This window comes from Triturus cristatus, chromosome 5_1 (assembly GCF_964204655.1).
Source record: "Triturus cristatus chromosome 5_1, aTriCri1.1, whole genome shotgun sequence".
NCBI classification, from domain to species: domain Eukaryota; kingdom Metazoa; phylum Chordata; class Amphibia; order Caudata; family Salamandridae; genus Triturus; species Triturus cristatus.
In genome coordinates this window covers 644,368,324-644,390,980 of record NC_140587.1, presented here as the reverse complement: position 1 = coordinate 644,390,980, position 22,657 = coordinate 644,368,324, and the positions used below count along the sequence as shown (strand labels likewise).

Here is a 22,657-nt window from a genome sequence, read left to right as displayed (position 1 = left end):
AGTCAAATCACCTAGCTACTGTAGCAAAAGAGTTATATCAGATAAAAGGTTGTTTGCACTCATTAATACAACAAATGGTAGACATTAATAACAGTACCACTCTAGGTGATGCTGTGAACATACATACTCAAGAAAGGCTGGCTATATCTGTCTACATCTCAAGGAGGCCCATGTTAATAAAATAGACAGGTGAGCACAAATTTAAAAAATATATATATTCTGATAACGAAAGGAGCCAAAATCTAAACAAAGGAACAAAAATAACTTAATTTAAACACAACTCCAAGGATTGGGCTTTTACATAAATACTAACCAAACTTAGCCTGATGATGAAATGGTAGAGAGAATAATGCACCAAACAGTCCCTCAATCATTGAAAACCCACTATAGAGAGAGTTTGAGTAAAGGAAAGGATAAGTCCTCAAAACAAAAGAGAAAAGAGTTTATACACCACGACAATCTAAGGAAACATTTGCACAGAATTAGAAGAATTTCAACTAGTTTGACTAAGGAACTGATCGTGCATATAGAAACATTGTGAAAGGGAAATAAAATACAAAATGATTCCTGTAAATCATTGTAGAATACTCCAGGCTGCCCATCTTTCAAAACTGGAACATCTAGTGACTTAAAACAGGTAGAATGTGTAAAACCAAATACAGGAAGAGATGTTACAAAAAAACTTTTATATTCCAGATTATCAATAGATGTAGGACATAAGGCAGAGAATTAACTTCATGCCACAGGTACTACATTTGTAGATGAGGAGGAAATACATCTAGCTAGCACCTGAAAGAACCCAGTTACTGGAAATTCATGCTGGACTGGGTATTATTCAAGTCTACATCCAGCTGCCAAATGAAGGATGTGCAGATAGCTTCTGTTAGATCTATAATCATAAAGGACAAAATTTAAGCATAATTTTCCCATGTTCCAAATATATTCGAGGAAGTCCGAAAAAAATAGATGGAAACTGTTTAGCAAGCCTTAGGTCATGGAGAAAACTTGAAAGGGAGTTTATTAGTATGAGCTATGTAGATTAGGAATTAAATACCTCACACACAGTTTCATTATTTTCATGGAACATACATGGACTTAAAGAGTGCTTCTTATCAAGATGTTAAAGGAGCTATGTTCCTCATACACTGTAAATTGCTTCCAGAGACCAGGTTGTGTGAGGATATATTACCATCAGAGCTTTTCCTTCAATCACATAGATATTGTGTACCAAGAGTCTCGGGGGCATATTGACTTTAGTTACCAAAAGATGGCTACAAATAAACAGTGATATATACAAAATGTTAAGTAGACAGTGGTTACCCTGGTAAAATTGTATAAGAGCCCTTCATGTATACATTGTATAACTGTGATCAATGATTGTATATTCATCCATTAAATTCTGATCTATTCAAATATGATATGGAACTCTTCAATTAAGACCTAACCAGGATTTTGGGAAATTCTGAATCTTCCACAATTGTACACTCGTAGACTTTACTTTTCGCTTAAACCCAAAGAAAATTGATCTGCTATATAAAGAAATAAACAATCTTTTAGTATACAAACCAGGACTGCAACATTTCTAGATATGCCAGCTACATTTCAAACTTTTTAGCAACCAAGAGAATGTTATGTGTAAATGGGAGGCTTTGTTTTATTCACCCACAGAGCAAACTTTCAAAATAAGCAAGCAATGTTGCCCAATAGATTATGTTTTTTAAATGCCTGTTTTTTGATCTAATACTAGATATTAAAGACTTACAGCTGAAAGTCAGTGATCATTCGCCTGTACATCTTTCAATAAATTTAAGAAAACCATTCACTCCTCCAAAGATAGTCTCTGTAAATATTGATTATCCAAAAATATTAACAAAAAGCATTAATGACAAGCACCTATTTCTGTTGACTAAATTTCAAGCGATAGAGAATCTACTTAGTTAAAGAATTGTCAAAAATAATTTAGATTAGTGTGCAGGTGCCTGTGATTTAAAATCCAAAATTGACTGGTGGGCTGGGTTCTTTTTTTATTAATACTTTTAACTGTACAATTCCCACATAGTTGGAAAGGAGCAATCATAACGTCATTACATAAGTAAGGCGAAATTGCATCCCCAAAAGCCTATAGAATGATAAGTGTAATGGATGTGGGTGTAAAATTATTCATGAAAATAATTGTAGAATAACTAAAGGAATGGGTTGATGCTAAGAAAATAAAACCAATGGAGAAAGGTAGAATTAAAGAGAGACACTCAACTCAATGCCATTATTTTAGTTTACGAGCCCTTGCAAATACGTCTATAGAGTAAAGGGGCAATTTGTACTGTTGTTTTGTAGATTACTGTGTGGCACTCACCCTCGTAAATAGAGTGATATGGTGGGAAATTCTAAAATACCTACAGATACCGATATGTCTTCTGAAATTCTAAGAGTTACACTAAAAAGACTGAGCTAGAGTTGAAATAGATTTGGAGGGTTCCCTCCCAAGTAAAATTCAAATACAAAATGGCCTTAGACAGGGCTGTGTTCTAGCTCCCCTATTATTTGCTCTATACTTAGCTTTCTGAACTTCAGCCCTGGCAAACAGAAAATGATTTAGTACAAAGATGGAAGGGACACACATTTTGTGCTTCCTATTGGCCGATGATTTGGTTGTAAGGATAACACTCAAACTGGCTTTCAAAGAAAAGAAGCAGAATTCTACAAATTCTGAATTTTAAAAAAAAGTCTATAAATACTAGTATTTGGAGGAAAATCATCTTCATTTTCATGTCATTTAATGGTTTCAAAACTTGTAGAGGTGTCATCCTGGGAGTAGCTTGGTGTACTATTTAGTAACAAACTAAAGTGGAATATGCACATTGAGACATTAAACGCCAAGGCTCTATCCTCTCTGGGAAGACAATAAAATGTAATAAGGATTTTGTGGAAAAATAATTAAAACTAGTGTTAGTTGCCTACAATACTACGATAAAATCACAGCTGCAAGACGGTGCACAAATACTCTGTTTATATGGGAACTATCAATGTAAAAAGACGGAAGATGCATAAAATATTTACTGAACCTCTCTAGTGCCTCTGTGGTTCAAGCCAAGAGAAGAGAGATCAATCAAACAGCATGGACATCATTAGCTTGCTTTCATGCTCGACACAACACTGTATATCAGAGAATAATGGTCTCTGGAGGGGGTGTTTCCCTAAATTGAACAATTACTAAACTCTGAGGTAGGACTGGCAATATTAAAAATAAGAATCGTATTAAATCCGCTTTATTTTGTTTTAGAGATATTGAAACAAATTGAAAATTATTCTGGGAAATGTGTATGTGAAATAACTACGAAATACATTTTTTGTTAGACTGCGTTTTAGTGTAGTTATGCAGGAAATCTCTAAAACCAATCTTTTTAAAATGTAGTATACGAAATAGGATTTTAACAGTTACATTTTTAATGAATATGCAATTTGTAGATGTGACATTTGCAATAGGAATGTTTTAAAAACGGTAAAGAATTTTTTAGAAAAATGTAAAGCTGATATGTAAATTGTAAATAGGACTTATGAAATTGAATTTCATTGTTATATAGTTGGTGAAGTTTGATAGACTACAGTCGAAATAAACCAAATTCTGATTGACTTACTGCCTAATGTGATTATGTTTGCATCTAAGCAGCTTGAGATGGGCTCAATTAAAGAATAATCAATATGTAATTATATCAGAGAATTCCAAGCATTAACGCAAGCGCTGGGCAGGAAAGGTTACATCTCAATCTGAACAGAACATTCAGATCCATGTTCCACAACACGGGTTGGGTGGTATACCAGCATAGGTGTTTGGTTTTAGAGTCTTAGTAATTTTACTTGCTTACATAACGTGTCCTCTGACTCCTTAGGTGGAACTTTCTCTGCCACAGCTGACGGATAACCTGCAAAGCTTACCATCAAGTATACTCCTGAATGGACTCCTAGATGGCATGATTCATCCAATGGGTACTTGCGAGACATAGCCTTCCCCAAGTTTTTCAATCTTGAAAGTTGACTCTTCAATCAAATGATGGTTGGATGCAGATACTACTGAGATAATATATTGTAGGCTGTCCCTGGAGTCCCTTCTTCTGGGAAACCAAGATATTACCACAGTTCCTCTGAGATGCCCCTGTCCCACATTTCTGCATCTACAGCCACTTTATGTAAAAAGGGAAAGGAACTTGAGGAGGTAGAAGAGGATGGAGACATATCTTCTTGAAACACTTCCTTTGTCATTTGCTTTTTTCAAGAAATAGTTTCCGACATGGAGCCTTGAGAAGAGTTTGGCACTTGTGTAACATCTGCCTAGCAGTGGTGGCTGCCCTATTTAGGTTGCATACATGCCCAATACACTCTAAACAGGATGGGCGGAAAATCTGCTAAACTCTAAACAAGACCCGCAGTTTCTTGCTCAATATCATATGTCTGTTGTCGAGCTGTGGGCACCAGATCAACCACTTAAAAGTCCATCTTAAAATGCTTGTGGTGCTAAGATTCATGCATTATTCTGTCACCCTGCCACAGGAGGAAGAAGTCTCTCTGCCGAATACCAAATCCATCCTCATGCCCATTCTCTTGGGATTTTCCCGTACCACCCCTTGACCATCAGGTCTAATTCAGACCCAGCGCCACAGACTGTGTTAGAAAACACCGGGGTATTGTATACTTCGCTGGCTCTCTAAAAACTCTCTGCAAACCTGTCTGCATTGCTGAGTCAGGCACTTCCCCCTGGCTTGCATACGTAACAGATCAGTACGGTCAGAACAGCCTGCTGTCCCACATAACTTCCTGCCCTATTTATCGCTCCGACAGCCTGAAGCGGGGCATGGTATTGCTCCTTTGCAGCGTCCCATGTGTGGGAGACACCGTAGGATGCACAGCACCCCTCGGCGGAAATGAACATGAGGCAAATCAGTTGTTGCACATTATCTGCTCATCTGGTGACTGTGCGCTGTCATGCTCATGCCATTATTTTCCATATTCTAGACTGCCGTTCAGGGGCCAGATTATAATTTGCTAATATGTGTACCCAATGAGAAAACCTTGCCTGAATATCTCCAGAAAATAAGATTCACACCCAAATACATTCCTCCACCCCCACACACAGGGGAGTTGCAAGTACAGACTATCAAAGATGTTCAAATACCAGTGGCTGAGCATAATTCAAGGATTCCACACATTGCTTTTGTTGTTTAGCTGCAGACCATATCTGCGCCCACGATCCGCATTTTCCGCAAGTACCTGGCACAAGGTAGATGTCGTTGAACAGGAGGATGGTGGGAAGCCGAGGTTCTTCCATGGCCCAGACTGAAGAGTGAGTATCAGACATGCTGATGTTCTGCTTGGGAAGTGGCAGGTCTGTCCCCGAAGCGTGGGCACGCCTCAAGCATTGTTTGTAAGGAGTGAGAAGAGGAAGAGGGATATGGGGTAAGGCGACTGTTTCGTGCTCAGATGGACGAGTAAACTGTATAAAAATAAAAACTTAACTAGAGTCAGAGCATGCTACTGATGAAGAACTGACACTCAACAGGCAGGATGCAGTTAGATGAATTTTTTATTATATATACAATAAGCTTTAAGAGATGTGCTTTCTTTTCAAAATAAAAAGAAGGTAACAAAAATAGTTTTAGCATAAGAACTACAATCAAGACTCAAATATATATGACTAAAACAGAAGTTAGGTCGACTTAAGTAACACAGAACCTGAAATGACAGATTGCATGTTGCATTTTTTAACTAGGACAGTAAAAAACTGTACAGTGCAAGCAACACATTACAATAAAATATGACCAATGAGGCAGTCTTTCTGAGTTAGAATGGGGGTGGGTCTTTAGTATCTCATAAATCCACCATATCTCTTCTCCATTTCTGGGATCTCTTTGGAATAGCTCTCTGCTTCTTCTTCTGAGGGTGCAGAAGAATCGGTAGAGCGCCTCATGAATCCCCCGTATCTTTTTTGATAGTCCAGCCACCATTCTGGCCTGCCCACTCTTCGCATGAAACCTCCATATCTTTTGTGCAGCTCCTTGGCTCCATCTTCCATCTCTGGGCTTCTCTTGACTCCTCTCATGAAACCCCCATATCGTTTGCTGACCTCGTCCTGGCTGTCATTGGCGCTGTCTCGATAATGCCCAGCCTCAGGGTTCTCCCCATTGCTGGTGCCGAGCAGCTCCCTCAGAAGATCTGCAGCTTCGGCATCAGAGTCCTTCTTCATGAAGCCTCCATACCGCTTGGCCAAGATCTCACCATTGTTTTCCTCGTCAGGTTCCACGCGGTAAAGCTCGTCCATCTTCTTCATGAATCCACCATATCGTTTCATGAACCCGCCATATTTCTTGGCGAGTAGGTGGTTTGCATCCATATCTTGGTCACTCTCTCCATCTTGTTGAACAATGTCCAATTTGAGGAGTTGCAGCAGCTCCTTGCATGTGTCCCAGGCTTTGGAGGATGGTAATTTACCTTCACATTCCAGTGTACATGCCTGAGAAGAGAAATATGACATTTTTTAAGGATGATGTTTATAAATGCCTGAAGTGCACAAACAATTACTCAAAATATTGACATGTCCCATTGTAGTTTAAATCTTAAATATACATTTTGAAGTGTACACAATTACATTTACTAACATACATATCAGGTACAAATCTTGCCATGCCACCATTTTAAATGAAGATGCCAAAAACACATGGGGGGATATTCTCAAGGAAGTGGCGGTGAGAGGCCTCCTTGGCTTAACGCCTCTCACAGCCACTTCAGAAATGCGAGGCTGCACCCTATTCTCAAGAATGTGGTGCAGCCAGGCGTTTCCCCCTGAGATGGCACTAAGTTTCACGACTTGGCGCCAATGCAGACATCCTTGCACCAGAGGGCAAGTGTGTCTGTGTGCAGGGGAGGGTTGTTTATGTACAGGAAGGTGCCCCTTCCTGCACATAAAGAATCCTAAAATACCATTTTGTACCTTCCATGTGTGCTGCTTCGTGCAGCACACTTCAAAGTTACAAAATGGCATTTTTGAAAAGGTATGTTTATGTACAGGAAGGGATACCTTCCTGTACATGAACAAACCATGGCACTTTACTTTCTCCATGTGTGCTGCACAAGGCAGCACACATGGAAAAAGCAAAAACGAGGAGAAATAAAGCATTTCTCCTCGTTTCGCCAACTTAAGACCAGGATTTTCCTGGTCTTAAGTTCGGCGCTGCCACCTATTATCTCCGCCCTTGATAATAGGTGGCAGTGTCGATCACAATGGGTGTTGCGGTGGAACGCCCACCGCAACACCCACTGCACGCCCCTTTCTTGCTAAATTTAGCATAAAAGGGGCCTTATTCTCAAGGCAGCGTAAAGCCACTTAACGTGGCTTAAAGCCACGGTAAGTGGGTTAACGCTGCCTTGAGAATAAGGTGACCCTATCGCCTTGGGAACGTCAGAAAAAGTGATGTTACCGTGGCGATAGGAGCTTGAGAATATGCTCCATAGTGTAGGAGCAGGACACAGTGTTCTGTTACACGTAGTATACTGTACATTTAATACGAGTAATATGACATGGTGGGTAAACAATGCACACAAATTACAGCACAAAGACCAACCTATGTGACAATTTTTAATTGCGATAGTCAAGCAAGTGATAATCACAGTACTGAAGAACCACTCCATGAGTGAACGTCATCACACACAATTACACACACATCATTTTTTAATGCAGAACGTCATCACACACAATTACACACACATAATTTTTTAATGCATGACAGTTTTTATTTAAGCCATTTGTTGTTTTCACATTCATTTTCTTACACTTAATTTCAATTAAGAAGTCATGAAAGTTGATGTTGAACAAGGATTGGAGGATATGTATCACCTCTGTAGGCATTTCATAAACACCTTCATTCCAGAGTCATTGTTGTATGTGATATACCAACGGCATTCTAGGCCTAGACTACACCATTGAAATTCTGTAGTGCATGGAACAACCCCAGCATTGCATGAGCCTGTAGGTTTTACACACTGTGGTGTGGCAAAGAAATTGGATTGTTGTTGTGTTTTTAAAAATGACCTGGTTTTCTTGTGGTGCGCACTTCCTGTTGGATTACATCATTTTTCAGAAAATTTCGTATTTGAAACAATGTGGTCACACCTCAGAACATTGGCCAATGAGATTCCTGGCATCCACAAGGAACTAATTAACCATTGGCTCGCTCATCCATCCCAAAACTCCTCCTCCCACTTCTAAACACAGTGGGGCGCATGCTCGCTGCTAGTGCAGTCTCAATGTTACTGAGAGTAAAGTTCAGGCATATGGAGTGACTGCTTAAAACCCAAGGAGGCGGGGCCCTGCAAAACCAGGGACTAAATGTGCATGTGTCCCAGGCTTTGGAGGATGGTAATTTACCTTCACATTCCAGTGTACATGCCTGAGAAGAGAAATATGACATTTTTTAAGGATGATGTTTATAAATGCCTGAAGTGCACAAACAATTACTCAAAATATTGACATGTCCCATTGTAGTTTAAATCTTAAATATACATTTTGAAGTGTACACAATTACATTTACTAACATACATATCAGGTACAAATCTTGCCATGCCACCATTTTAAATGAAGATGCCAAAAACACATGGGGGGATATTCTCAAGGAAGTGGCGGTGAGAGGCCTCCTTGGCTTAACGCCTCTCACAGCCACTTTGGAAATGCGAGGCTGCACCCTATTCTCAAGAATGTGGTGCAGCCAGGCGTTTCCCCCTGAGATGGCACTAAGTTTCACGACTTGGCGCCAATGCAGACATCCTTGCACCAGAGGGCAAGTGTGTCTGTGTGCAGGGGAGGGTTGTTTATGTACAGGAAGGTGCCCCTTCCTGCACATAAAGAATCCTAAAATACCATTTTGTACCTTCCATGTGTGCTGCTTCGTGCAGCACACTTCAAAGTTACAAAATGGCATTTTTGAAAAGGTATGTTTATGTACAGGAAGGGATACCTTCCTGTACATGAACAAACCATGGCATTTTGCTTTCTCCATGTGTGCTGCACAAGGCAGCACACATGGAAAAAGCAAAAACGAGGAGAAATAAAGCATTTCTCCTCGTTTCGCCAACTTAAGACCAGGATTTTCCTGGTCTTAAGTTCGGCGCTGCCACCTATTATCTCCGCCCTTGATAATAGGTGGCAGTGTCGATCACAATGGGTGTTGCGGTGGAACGCCCACCGCAACACCCACTGCACGCCCCTTTCTTGCTAAATTTAGCATAAAAGGGGCCTTATTCTCAAGGCAGCGTAAAGCCACTTAACGTGGCTTAAAGCCACGGTAAGTGGGTTAACGCTGCCTTGAGAATAAGGTGACCCTATCGCCTTGGGAACGTCAGAAAAAGTGATGTTACCGTGGCGATAGGAGCTTGAGAATATGCTCCATAGTGTAGGAGCAGGACACAGTGTTCTGTTACACGTAGTATACTGTACATTTAATACGAGTAATATGACATGGTGGGTAAACAATGCACACAAATTACAGCACAAAGACCAACCTATGTGACAATTTTTAATTGCGATAGTCAAGCAAGTGATAATCACAGTACTGAAGAACCACTCCATGAGTGAACGTCATCACACACAATTACACACACATAATTTTTTAATGCAGGACAGTTTTTATTTAAGCCATTTGTTGTTTTCACATTCATTTTCTTACACTTAATTTCAATTAAGAAGTCATGAAAGTTGATGTTGAACAAGGATTGGAGGATATGTATCACCTCTGTAGGCATTTCATAAACACCTTCATTCCAGAGTCATTGTTGTATGTGATATACCAACGGCATTCTAGGCCTAGACTACACCATTGAAATTCTGTAGTGCATGGAACAACCCCAGCATTGCATGAGCCTGTAGGTTTTACACACTGTGGTGTGGCAAAGAAATTGGATTGTTGTTGTGTTTTTAAAAATGACCTGGTTTTCTTGTGGTGCGCACTTCCTGTTGGATTACATCATTTTTCAGAAAATTTCGTATTTGAAACAATGTGGTCACACCTCAGAACATTGGCCAATGAGATTCCTGGCATCCACAAGGAACTAATTAACCATTGGCTCGCTCATCCATCCCAAAACTCCTCCTCCCACTTCTAAACACAGTGGGGCGCATGCTCGCTGCTAGTGCAGTCTCAATGTTACTGAGAGTAAAGTTCAGGCATATGGAGTGACTGCTTAAAACCCAAGGAGGCGGGGCCCTGCAAAACCAGGGACTAAATGTGCATGTGTTCTGGCTGTTTGCATGTGAATGTATTTGACCGTTCTTGAAATACCCAGCAATGGAGAAACAAATTATTCGGACCCTCATGAATACCATTTTATTAGCACTGTTCTTTCTAACTCCCTAGTTTTGTAAACTATACAATGCTTCACTCATCAGAAAAGTAGCCTACGTGTGCATAATTCTTGTCATAAAAGATGTGCCTGATTTATGCTGAGTGCCCCAGATGAGATTCAGAACTGGTCTTTAGTTTTTAGGTCTCGCCTGACCCAGCGCATGCGCTGGTCTGGCGAGACGTATTGAGAGGGCTCCAAAAAGTGCTACCAGGCCAGCCTAGAGCTACAGTGCAGGTGCGCGGGTGCGCGCGCCGCGCTTTACCGCGATTACGTTCATTTTCGCGGCCGCACGGCCGCTTTGCATAGCCAACAGGTCTCGCTTTTGGGACCTTATAAGTATTTAGTTATGCAACTGTTGCATCGCTATACACTTATAAGGTCCCAAAGGCGAGACCTATTGGCTATGCCAATGCTTGTTTTATTTACACTGCGCCCCCACCTCTTTCCCTTCGAGTAATAGGCTTGCAGAATAGTGCCTACCGCACATTAAAACGGTATAAGATTAGCCAGAAGGCACTGTGAGCGTCGAGACGTCAGACTTTAAAAACAAGAAGTCAAATGTTTGCGATTGTTTGCTTCTCGGCTTGCTTTCTCCATAAAACTTTTACATTGAGTAGAGTGTCTTCAGTATAACATGAATTTCCTCGAATAATGAAAAAAAAAGATTTCATGACATAGAAGGAATCACTATTTCCACCTTGTTGAAATTACTGTTAAATATTAAAACTTAAACTTAAAAAGTCCTTCCACAGTTCTTCAAAGAAGTCATGAAGACTGTCTTGGCAAAGTTTCACCTTCTTAGAAACAATATAATACCGACATAAAGTATTCATTCGCTGAAAGGTGTCGGGAACTTTTTGTAATGACAGTCACTGCTTTATGTTGTTTTATTTTTTCGCTTTTGACCCATTTGAGTTTGAGGCGTATTATTAATTGAAAGCTGCAGTTTGTGCAGCAGATTGTGTAATATGTGGCAAATGTGGAAAATCCATAATTAGGCAGAAAACTCTACAGACGCAAAATCACAAAAGTTCGATTGCCCTAGATGCACATTATAGTGTGACTGCACACTTTCTGTCGCCCACAGAATGAACCATTCCCAGTTGAGCTAACTCTGTGGCACTGTTTCCCTCCGCCATGTTTTAATGGTGCGTGGTCTGCCACATTACTTTCCCTTCTCCATGCCGAAACCCAGGGCTGGCGCTAGGCATGGGCAGTGTGTGCAGCTGCCTGGGGCCTCGCACAATTGCAACACCCCACCGGTCCTCATGTACCCTGCCTATCATATTGAAAGGAAGGTGTCTCTTTACAATTGGGCCCATGGGAGCAAGCCCTCTCCCTGGGCCTCTTAGGGATGGTGTGAGAAAGGCCTAGGCGATGGAGACATCTCTCGGCTGGCCATTCACACAGGTTTAACTCTCAGCCCCCAAGCAATCCTCACACCTTCAGTCAGAAATGGGCTGTAAAAGATGTGCTTGTAGGTGGCTGAAAGGGCCCCGAAAATCCTAAACCGGCCCTGCCTAAACCGAGTGGCAGTGAGAAAACAAATAAAAAAGTGTCAAACGCAGCAGGGCAGTGGGTGCATGCAGAGTTTCGGCTCTGTTTGCTAAACATTAAGACAGATTAAACAAGCTATTGAAAAATCAGAGGTGCAACACGGGGTTAGAAAGTGAAGTTGCACCCGGCGAAGGCAGCGCTCGCCTTTCCTCTTCATTATAGATCAAACCGCATGAAAACATAAGGTGCGCCCGAAGGTGAGGTTCCTCTTTAATGAGCCTGGTTTTCGGCACATGAAATATGATTAAAATACAGTGCTGTGTATGGCACTTATAATCAACATGATTTGTATTCTCTTTGAGGGCTACATAATAAGACCCCGCAGGCTCTTCTCATTTAGGTCACGTCTTAAAAAGGCTGCGCTGGATCGTGCCTGATGAAACAAACCCAATTAGGCGAAGGCACCTTGGAGTGGGGCCTTCCCTTGAAGATACATAAAACGTCACAACTTTAATCTCACTTTTGCTTTATGAGAGAAAGTGCATTTTCGGTGCTGTAAAATAAAGAGATTATTTTCTATGTATGTGAGATTTAACATTGGTAACATTTGTTTATAGAATTATACCTTTATTTTCTGTAACCTAGAGTGCTGGTCATCATGTTAGTCAGTTTGGCAGAAAGTACACCTTTTCAAGGTCAAACCATATACAATTGTCATGCATTCGGGATGAGCATTGTACACCACAGTGCTATGACAGTTCATGGTGTTAGTTGCCTACACACACTGAAGTGACCAGAAGAGGCAGAAAATCCTTATGTCATTAGCAGAAGGAGCGAAGTGTCACTCCTAAACCAGGTGCACAGCTATTAATTGGGGTTGTCCCACTTTTTTATCCACAATTTTCAATTTTTGACGAAAATTAATCAAAGTACTCCAACATGTTCGTTCTGTTTCATTTATTTTCTTCGTTTCATTCACACTTGAAAAGCTTATGAATTTTACTGCTTCTCATGAACCAGATATGCTCCTCCGAGCCTTTTTCTGGACACGCCAAAACACAAAAAAACATCCACGGTAGCAAGTCATGTTATACCCAATGCATTACGGGCTGTTAATAAGCCCTTCTTCAGGGGTTCACTACAATAAAAGAATATTGCAATTAAAATGTGGCTTCAAACCCTGTGATTGACAGCAAATATGTTTCAAAAAACAAATCTTGTTACCCCGAATGATTACAACGCTTTCCCTCTAAAACTTAGTGTAATGCTTCAGCAACAATGCCTGAAAAACCACCATCCTTCCACTTCTAGTTATTAAACTTTCCCCAAATGTTACATCGCAGTTCTGCACTTATCCTATTGCCTCCTTCGTATTACCCATTGTTATTTACCATATCTTATCTCTATTTACTCATACCATCATTGCTTCTTGCCATCTCTCCTTTTCACAACGGTTCCCTTCGTAAAACAGTACTGCTCAGCACATCGTTCCTCCCCTCTGTTGTTAAATCATGTGACATCGCCCCTCTTCCTTATGTACCAGCGGGAAGTAGAAGAGATGGTTGGTTTTATTTTATTGTGATGTTTTCCCAAAATAAATACACATGTTGGCCTGCAGCCACTTCTCTGCACTGAGTCTAATACAGCAGTTTTAAGCAAGAGGGAGTTTTCAGAAAAAGTTAAACGGATCACATGCAGCAAGATGGTCCATCCGGAGTCCTCACACAGAGAATGGGTGAGGAAGGCTTCTATAAAAATTACTGTTGGAATTGGCCCTTTTTGCAGGGTCATCCCTGAACTTTTTGCCTCCTTCTTGTATTTTTTCTGACCTGTTGTTGGCTGTTTTATGACACTGGGCAGTTTACCACTGCTGATCAGTGCTAAAGTGCATATGCTCTCTTTTGTAAATTTTTGTAATGGATTAGTGACTCCATGATTGGCTTATATGATTTACTTGTCAGACCGTAGTACAGTGCACCATGTGTGCCCAGGGTGTGTAAATCAAATGCTGCAGATTGGCTTGCAGCACTGATTGTGCCACCCACGGAAGCAGCCTGGAAAGTGAAACTCAGACCTTCCATTGCAGAGACTGTGTGCAGCCTGGGACTGCCATGTCGACTTGGCAAGTGCACACACTTGCCAGTCCCTAAACCTTCTCTTTTCTACATATCAGACACCCCTAAGATAGGCCCTAGGGCAGGGCGCATTGTATGTGAAAGGTAGGTCATGCCCTGATGTGTGTGGCATGACCTGATAGTGAATTACAGCCTATTTCGTTTTTCACTATTGCTAGGCTACCTGTCCCCATAGGCCAGAATGGGCAGTTTGATTATAACATCTTATAATCTTAACTGACCCAGGGAACATGGTAGAAATTCGAGTTTAGTATGCCTGAACTCAGAATAATAAAATACATCTTTTAGTGAAGTTGGTTTTAACATTCTGTGTTTGAAAATACCACTTTTAGAAAGTACGTATTTTCATACCTTACCATCCAGCCTGCCTCTGCTATGTTGTGTATTGCATGTCTGGTTTGCGAGTGGCCGGGGCTGGGGAGACTCCAGGAGACCAGGTGAGGCAGCACAGGGCTGAAGAGACCTATCTGCATGTAGAGTGATGGGAGGAGTAGCACCTGGGCCTGAATAGGACTGTGCCTGCTTTCCACAATGATGGCTCCACCTCCTGCGGTGCGTCTGATGACCCTGGCCCACACTGACAAAGGAAGAAGTTGTGCACTGGCAGAATGCACCCAGAACTGGTTTGGACTAGGTACAGGACCCTCTGCCTTCAGAGAACAAAGGATTTACTGGTATAAATACTGGGGCCCAGACCCCAGGACTTTAGATCACGTCTGGGAAAACAAGACAAGCCTTTGCCAAGGAGAAGAATCAAGGAAGGTGCAGGAGTGCCCCTCTGCCAGTGTGCTGTTTGCTGAGTTGGCCTGCAGTGGTTTCTTTATTGCCAAGGAAAGGAGAAGGAACTTTTAAGGAACTTTCATCATCTTGCAGAATATTTTCACAAGGGCTTGAATCTGAGCTTGCCTCCTGCCTGAAGTCTCAGGGATACAAGACTTCACCCCTTCTGTTTGCCTGCATCTGGAACTTGCTATTCTAGTTGCTACAGAAGCAAATTGTAACACCGACGCCGGCGAGCGACGCCGTAATCTGCATCGAAGCCGTGAGTGCTGCTCCGACTTACAACTTGGACCCATCGCCGGCTTCTGTGCCGCATCGTCTCCGAAGCCAACATCATCGCGGAGCCGATCCTCGGTGTGGGTGGTCAAGAATTCATCGACATTGTGACATCGTACGGAACCGTGGTTTCGGCGCCATCGTGACGTCACCTCCTCTCCGGTAAGGAACAGACGTCTCCCCTGCTTTGTGCAAGCATCGAGGACCCGACACATCGCCTCCCCCAAAGCAAGGAACCGACGCCGTGCAGCGCCAACGACATTGCATCTCCACGACACTGCAAGGTGTCTTTGTTTTTACTTTTCCAAGGTACTGTTCTTTGTGGGTCTGTCTTGACTCCGGGCCCGCGCCGCGTACATCGCAGTCTGCATCGTACTTTGGGATTTCTTTGACCTCGACGTCGTGACAACTCCAGTTGGGGTTATCTGTTGCTAAAGACTGCTTTTAAGTGAATAACCTATTTTTGAGCTATTTCTACCATCTTGAAGTACTATTTTTTACAGTATTGTGGATTTTCGTCATTCTTGTACTGTGTTAAGTCCATATAAAGAATACTGATTTTTATAAAACCTGTGTGGTGTCCATCTGTAGTGTTTTCACTGTATTGCTGTATGTGTTCACAAATGCTTTACACACTGCCTCTGAGATAAGCCTGTCTGCTCGTGCCAATCTACCAAGGGGTTGAGCAGGGGTTATCCAGGAGTGTAATCCCCTTTCCCTGACTAGAAGCAAGGGTCCCTATTTGGTCAAAGGTGTATACCATTGCCAACTAGAGATCCCCAGTTCTAACAATTACCAATTCTCAGATTCAGCCGCCTACACCGTGGAATTAGGACACATACACAGGAGGTATATCCACTAATGGCTTACGGTAATGATTATTGGTATGGTCTCCCCATGGCATGAACAGTGGGTTTAGTGGTTCAATCTTCCTTCTGTTGTATGTGCCTTAATATTATTGACTTTGGAGATTGAAGGGGTAATGGGTCCAGATATCATGCACTCCTGCGTATTAATGAGGATATTTTAAGAAGCTACTTGTCGTCGCCAATGGGAAACCCCTTCCCCATTCATTTAGTAACTGAGAAGTGTGCTAAGACAAATAATCATTCTGAAAATTCCTTGTATTGATTCCAGTATTTTATTTGAAAGCAGACTCTTTGATTTTCAGATTCATTCAGGACAAGATAGAACAAGAACAAAAAAGTATGTGGCAGAGCCAACACATGGTTTGCCCCCTATTTTTTACTTTTCAGCCTGGGGTTTCTTCAGGGCATGAAAGTATCATTTTAATTAAAGTTCCTGTGGCGGCTCAGATAAGAATGCGGTGTCCCTTCACGTTTGGCAATCCCAGGAAGATTCTGCATTCGCTTTCAGGTTAAATCGATTTAGTCGGCGCGGGCCGAGTTCTTGTTCTATCTTGTCCTGAATGTCTCTGAAAGTCAAAGTGTCTCCTTTCAAATAAAATCAAATCCAAATGATTATGAATACTTTTATTTGTCCTGGCACACTTTTCAGCCTTAATATTATTGGTATTTGACACAGTCTAAATAGGAGACCTGACATCCTTGAAAGTTTATAAAATGTCTCATCGAACACTGGCCCCCATACTACTATGTTGTGATTCTCTCTATGTCTTCGGTTGACAAAGGTGCTATAAAGGTACATTTGTTACGACTTGTTAATATACGTTGTTTGAGTGTCAGCATATTTTAGAATATACTGTTTTAATGCACTAGAAATACTAACAATAATTAATAGAAGTCAAAGTGAATATATGTAAATATACTAAGTAAAGGAACCTGGTGCTCATCTAACAAACACATTAATGTATGTGAAAATGAAGGCTCATAATCGATTAGCAACATTTTTTACCCAAAAATGGTCATTAACTCAAAAGGTAGACTGATAATTGACAAACTTGGAGGAATATGGTACATGTGTGATAAATTGTTGATCACTCACGAGAGAAGAAAGGATCTGAGTGGCTCCCCCACCAATAAACTGCACTACTTGTGCAACACAACTATAATGACTTGAATATGATGTCTAGTAGCCTCATAAGTAAGAATAGTATTTAGAGTTTTCATGAATCTAATTTGAGAATAACATGGTGTACACAGTGATTGTGTTTTTCGAGGACAGAAATTTATGATCCCACAATGATTCAGTATTTAGCTGTACAATTTGTAAACTTGGACTGTTTGTACCACATGCAAGCAAATGGCATTTTATGTGCAAAGAATTGTATTAAATGATTTTAAATTGTGTATGTATTGTCTGTATTTTGTAGCCCCTAAAGAAGTCTCTGCTCAGGGATAAAACGTGTTGTCCACAGGGAAGAAAAGTTTTTAAAAGAATAAGAAGATGCAAATAACCGACCCCTTTTAAAAAAAAATTTTATGGCGTCTGTGCTCTATGTAACTTAAGCAATTTGTAACATTCTGTATGATGCTACTTCACACTGAGTTGCATTGCTTAATTTGTAAAAACAAAATAGGTGCTAGGGCCCTTGACAGGAGGCTACTGTAGCTTTCACCACCAATTGCCCCTGCCATCGTTACCAATGACAGTACCAAAACACCCACTAACCACCAGATTCCTAAAAGTTTGACAGGTCTGACTATTTCAGCCACCGAAGCTATAAGAATGACTTAAGTGCCAGGTATTGGTTATTTTAAATGTTCATAGAATTAATAAACAACTGTTGTTGTGCTAATCTCTAAATTCGACAAAGAGCACCGCCATGAGGCAAAAGTGCCGGTGTTAACAATTAAGTGCCGGTGCCGAGCACAGGAACCCACTGGCTCAAATTAGGCATTGCTAAGGTGCTATTTAGTCAAGTCAGATCAATATTAGATGCTTCATTTTTTGCAATGTTTAGGACTCTTCGAGACAGAAACAGCCAGTGTTCATATATTTTCCATGCTTCCAAATACAATAGTTTTTGCTGCTGTAAAACAGAAATAATAACAACAAAAGCTAGGGCAGTTATGCATTTCAGTGTTCCTAGTCATTGAGGTTACACAACATGTTTTGCAATTTGTTTAAGATCCTTATTTCCCTCTGGGACTTCTTCCATCATCAAATTGATAGTTTCTTGAATTCTGTTATACTGAAGAGGTAGCATGTTGAATCTTTCACAAGTATAATTTCCTCAGATTAAATTATTTCTTTTCTGGGCACATGGTTTGATTTATGAGGTTGAGGAAATTGTATTAGCAGAACTAGTGCTAGTGAAAAAGGAAACTGAAAAATGCAATTAGCAGTGTCAGCAGTAACTGAATGTCTGCTTACAGTTTGCCTTAGACAAACTAGCTGGTTCGATACGAGCTTTTGTAAATTTATAATTACACACCTATTATTTACTCCTGGGAGCATTAGCATGCTTAAATGCCCTGACGCGAAGTTATGGATATCAAGAGAATTGAAGCTTTATACAACAGCCAGAGGGTATCCTGGCAAGACAGCAGCCTTGAGGGAGGGCATGTTTTACCACAACTAGCGAGTGTTTTTTCTGCAGTACTGCAATACGCATCCAGTCATTACTTGTTTAGCTTTCAATTTGTGCAGAGAGCCGATTATTTAAATAAAGAAGCATTCTAAGTCTCCATGTTATAGATACCCCAAAATAGTTGTATCCATACATATATATATATATATATATATATATATATATATATATATATATATATTATCTACTGGCGGTCGCCAGTAGATAGTTATAGTTAGGACCGTGTTTCCGTAGGAAATCTCAAAATTCTCTTTTGAATAACTTTGGCGCCGGTTGATGAATCCTCGCGAAATTTTCAAAACTAATGGGGCGCTCCGTTCAGCTCCTACCCTAAAAGTCTCGGGGTGATTCGTCAAGCGGGGGCCGAGAAAAAAGGGGGGTCCCAAAACGCGTTTTCCCCATGCATTTTTCCATAGGACCTTTAGTCGCAGCTACAGCCCGAACGGCTGAACAGAATTACTTGAAATTTGGCAGAGAGGTAGGTGTAAATCTGTTCAGTATTTCCGGAGAAAATAGCATTTAAAAGCATATATATATCTATACGCGCGCAGGGTGCGCGCACCGTGCGAGCACCGTGCGAGCACCCTAACATGCGCGAGCGTAATTCTGATTGGTGGTTACATGTTAGTCAACGTTCGAATCGGTCGAAATCAGGAAGTGTCGGCCGCCATTTTGTTTGTTTTCAGTGCGAGAGTGAAAAAGGAAGGTGGCGAACATGAAAAGGGGGCAAGGTAGAGAGTTCCTGACCCCCTAGCCTTTGTCAGGGGGTCCCTGAAGGACCCCGAAGGCAAAAAAAAATAATTTTCTTTTTTTTTAAAAATCGCGGGGGTGCGCGCACAGTGCGCGCACCCTGAAAAACCCCCAAAAAATCGCAGGGTGAAAACCAAAAAAACCAAAATAATAATTTTTAATACGTAGTTTATTGTAAAATAAATAATTAAAACAAAATAATACATACATAACTTAGCATTTAAAAAACCTTGCAAGTTCACTGAAAAAACCATAGGTTTCACACACGTTATAGTTAGGAATTAGCATTTAAAAAACCTTGCAAATTCACTTAAAAAAACCATAGGTTTCACACATGTTATAGTTAGGTGGATATTTCACTCGTGAAAAACCAATGAAATTCCCCCGTTATAGTTACTTCAGATAACTATAACTCGCGCGACCGCTACTCTATCACAAGGATGGTGTCATCAGTGATGTCAAGAGTGATGCCACTGACCATGTCATGAGTGATGTAATATGTGACGTCATGAGCACAGGATTGCGGGCGCGCGAGTTATAGTTATCTGAAGTAACTAGAACGGGGGAATTTCATTGGTTTTTCACGAGTGAAATATCCACCTAACTATAACATGTGTGAAACCTATGGTTTTTTAAGTGAATATATATATATATATATATATATTCAGACACAGCCTCCGAGCAAAGGAGCCCTTGACCCTTCAGGGTGGCCTCAGAACAACGGGCACGGAGCAGCCCGTCTTTTAACATCCGTCACAGCAACACATGAGGCCCAATACCGGAATAAAGGCATTTATTCACAGGTTTTAGCAGCGCAAAAGCCTCTCCATTCCCCTACGCGTTTCGGCGTCTTGCCTTGTTCACAGGTGGAGACATAAATTAGCACAGTGCATACGTGCGCGCTTAAAAGGTTTAAAATCACGTGACAGTCTTTGTGAAATACAGTCCCCATGATGCATTGCACTGATATTCATAATCCAGTACATGGAATCTTAGTGATTATGTTCCTCTTTAAATGTTCAATTCGTTGCAGTGCATTTCTCAATAATAGTGGATATTATTACTCTCACCATCACGTCGATATCTGGCATGGTGCTGTTATTCCATATTTGCCTGTGTAAAAGCCTCAGCTCCAGCACGATCGGAAAGAGAAACGTCATCCCTCTTTTTGAATCCCTTCCTGCAGCCAGTGTATTTTCGCTCAAATAGGCTCCTTGGTTAGGATTACATTGGCGAGTGGGTCGTGCTCCAGATAAATATTCAGACACAGCCTCCGAGCAAAGGAGCCCTTGACCCTTCAGGGTGGCCTCAGAACAACGGGCACGGAGCAGCCCGTCTTTTAACATCCGTCACAGCAACACATGAGGCCCAATACCGGAATAAAGGCATTTATTCACAGGTTTTAGCAGCGCAAAAGCCTCTCCATTCCCCTACGCGTTTCGGCGTCTTGCCTTGTTCACAGGTGGAGACATAAATTAGCACAGTGCATACGTGCGCGCTTAAAAGGTTTAAAATCACGTGACAGTCTTTGTGAAATACAGTCCCCATGATGCATTGCACTGATATTCATAATCCAGTACATGGAATCTTAGTGATTATGTTCCTCTTTAAATGTTCAATTCGTTGCAGTGCATTTCTCAATAATAGTGGATATTATTACTCTCACCATATATATATATACATATATATATATATATATTCACTGAAAAAACCATAGGTTTCACACATGTTATAGTTAGCTGGACATTTTACTGATAAAAAACCTATGAAATTCCCCCGTTATAGTTACTGTAGGCAACTATAACTCACGCAACCGCAATCCTCTGCTGATGCTAATACTGTATTTAGACACTTATTTGCCCATGTCTTCTTCCATTAAATTTTAGCTATACATATATTACAAATATTTTTTTTTCATAAAGACACATATGTCATCAGCAGAGGATTGCGGTTGCGTGAGTTATAGTTGCCTGCACTAACTATAACGGGGGAATTTCATAGGTTTTTTATCAGTAAAATGTCCAGCTAACTATAACATGTGTGAAACCTATGGTTTTTTCAGTGAATTTGCAAGGTTTTTTAAATGCTAATTCCTAACTATAACGTGTGTGAAACCTATGGTTTTTTCAGTGAATTTGTACGTTTTTTTAAATGCTAAGTTACTTTACGCCATTCGTGGCGTGCGCGCCCACTTAACGCAGTTCGTTCCGTGCGCGCACAGTGAGCACGCGGTGCGCTTCGCGCACCACGCGCCCACTTTACGCAGTTAGTGCCGTGCACGCACGGTGGGCACGCGGTGCGCTACGCACACCGCGTGCCCACGTTACGCTGGATGGGCCATGTACGCACGATGCGCTTCGCGCACCGTGCGCACATGGAGGGCATATTATGCGCTTCGTTGTGCAAGGTAAACTTTTACATTTTCATTGCTTATATATGCCATGCACAAATGTTGCCCTTCGGGCGCCATTTCCACACGGGGTGGGGAGAGTATGGTTAATTTTTTTCTTTTTAAACATTTATTTTATCATCTGTGTTCTATGCCATGTACAAATGGTGCCATTCGGGCACCATTTGCACACGGGGTGGGGAGAGTATGGTTAATTTTTTTTTTTTAAATATTTTTTACCGTACGCGTACGGTAAGCGTAATCGGCGAGTTTTCGAAAAAACATTTTTGGGACTTTTTGCCCTTGGGGGTTCTTTGGGGACACCTTCATCAAGGCTAGGTGGTTAGGAGCTGTCTAAACAGCCCCTTTACATGTTTATTCCCTTTGTTTTTCCTCCCCCCCTCAGAGTGCGAGAGAGAAAATGGCGGCCGCCGCTTCCTGGTTTCGACCGATTCGAATGTTTACTAAGATCTAACAGCCAATCAGAATCGCGCTCGCGCACGTCACCGTACGCGTACGGTAAGCTTACCGTAAGCGCACGGTAAGCGCACCGTAAGCTGCCACAGATATATATATTGATTTAAATGCTATTTTCTCAGGAACTACTGAACAGATTTACACCAGACCTACAAAAGGCACTTCCTTGACCTGAGGACTACCTCTCTGCCAAATTTCAAGTAACTCTGTTCAGCCGTTCGGGCTGTAGCTGTGTCTAAAGGTCCTATGGAAAAATAAATTGGAAAAACGTGTTTTGGGACCCCCCTTTTTTCTCAGCCCCCGCTTGACGAATCCCCCCGAGACTTTCAGGGTAGGAGCGGAGCGTAGCGCCCCACCTATTTTGAAAATTTTGCGAGGATTCGTTGACCGGCGCCAAAGTTATTCCAAATAGAATGTTGCGGATTTCCTATGGAAACAGGGTCCTAACTATAACTA

At 41.4% G+C, this 22,657-nt stretch overlaps 1 protein-coding gene across 1 annotated transcript in view; it reads right to left on the bottom strand.

The window, feature by feature from the left end:
* Window positions 1–5,557: 5,557 nt before the first annotated feature.
* The window catches only part of PENK (proenkephalin), a 53,813-nt gene continuing 36,713 nt past the window's right edge, over window positions 5,558–22,657 (bottom strand). The window contains exon 3 of the mRNA XM_085605585.1: window positions 5,558–6,502. Within this exon, the coding sequence (XP_085461711.1) occupies window positions 5,852–6,502 (651 nt within the window). The 3' untranslated portion in view covers window positions 5,558–5,851. The remainder of the gene's footprint in view (window positions 6,503–22,657) is intronic.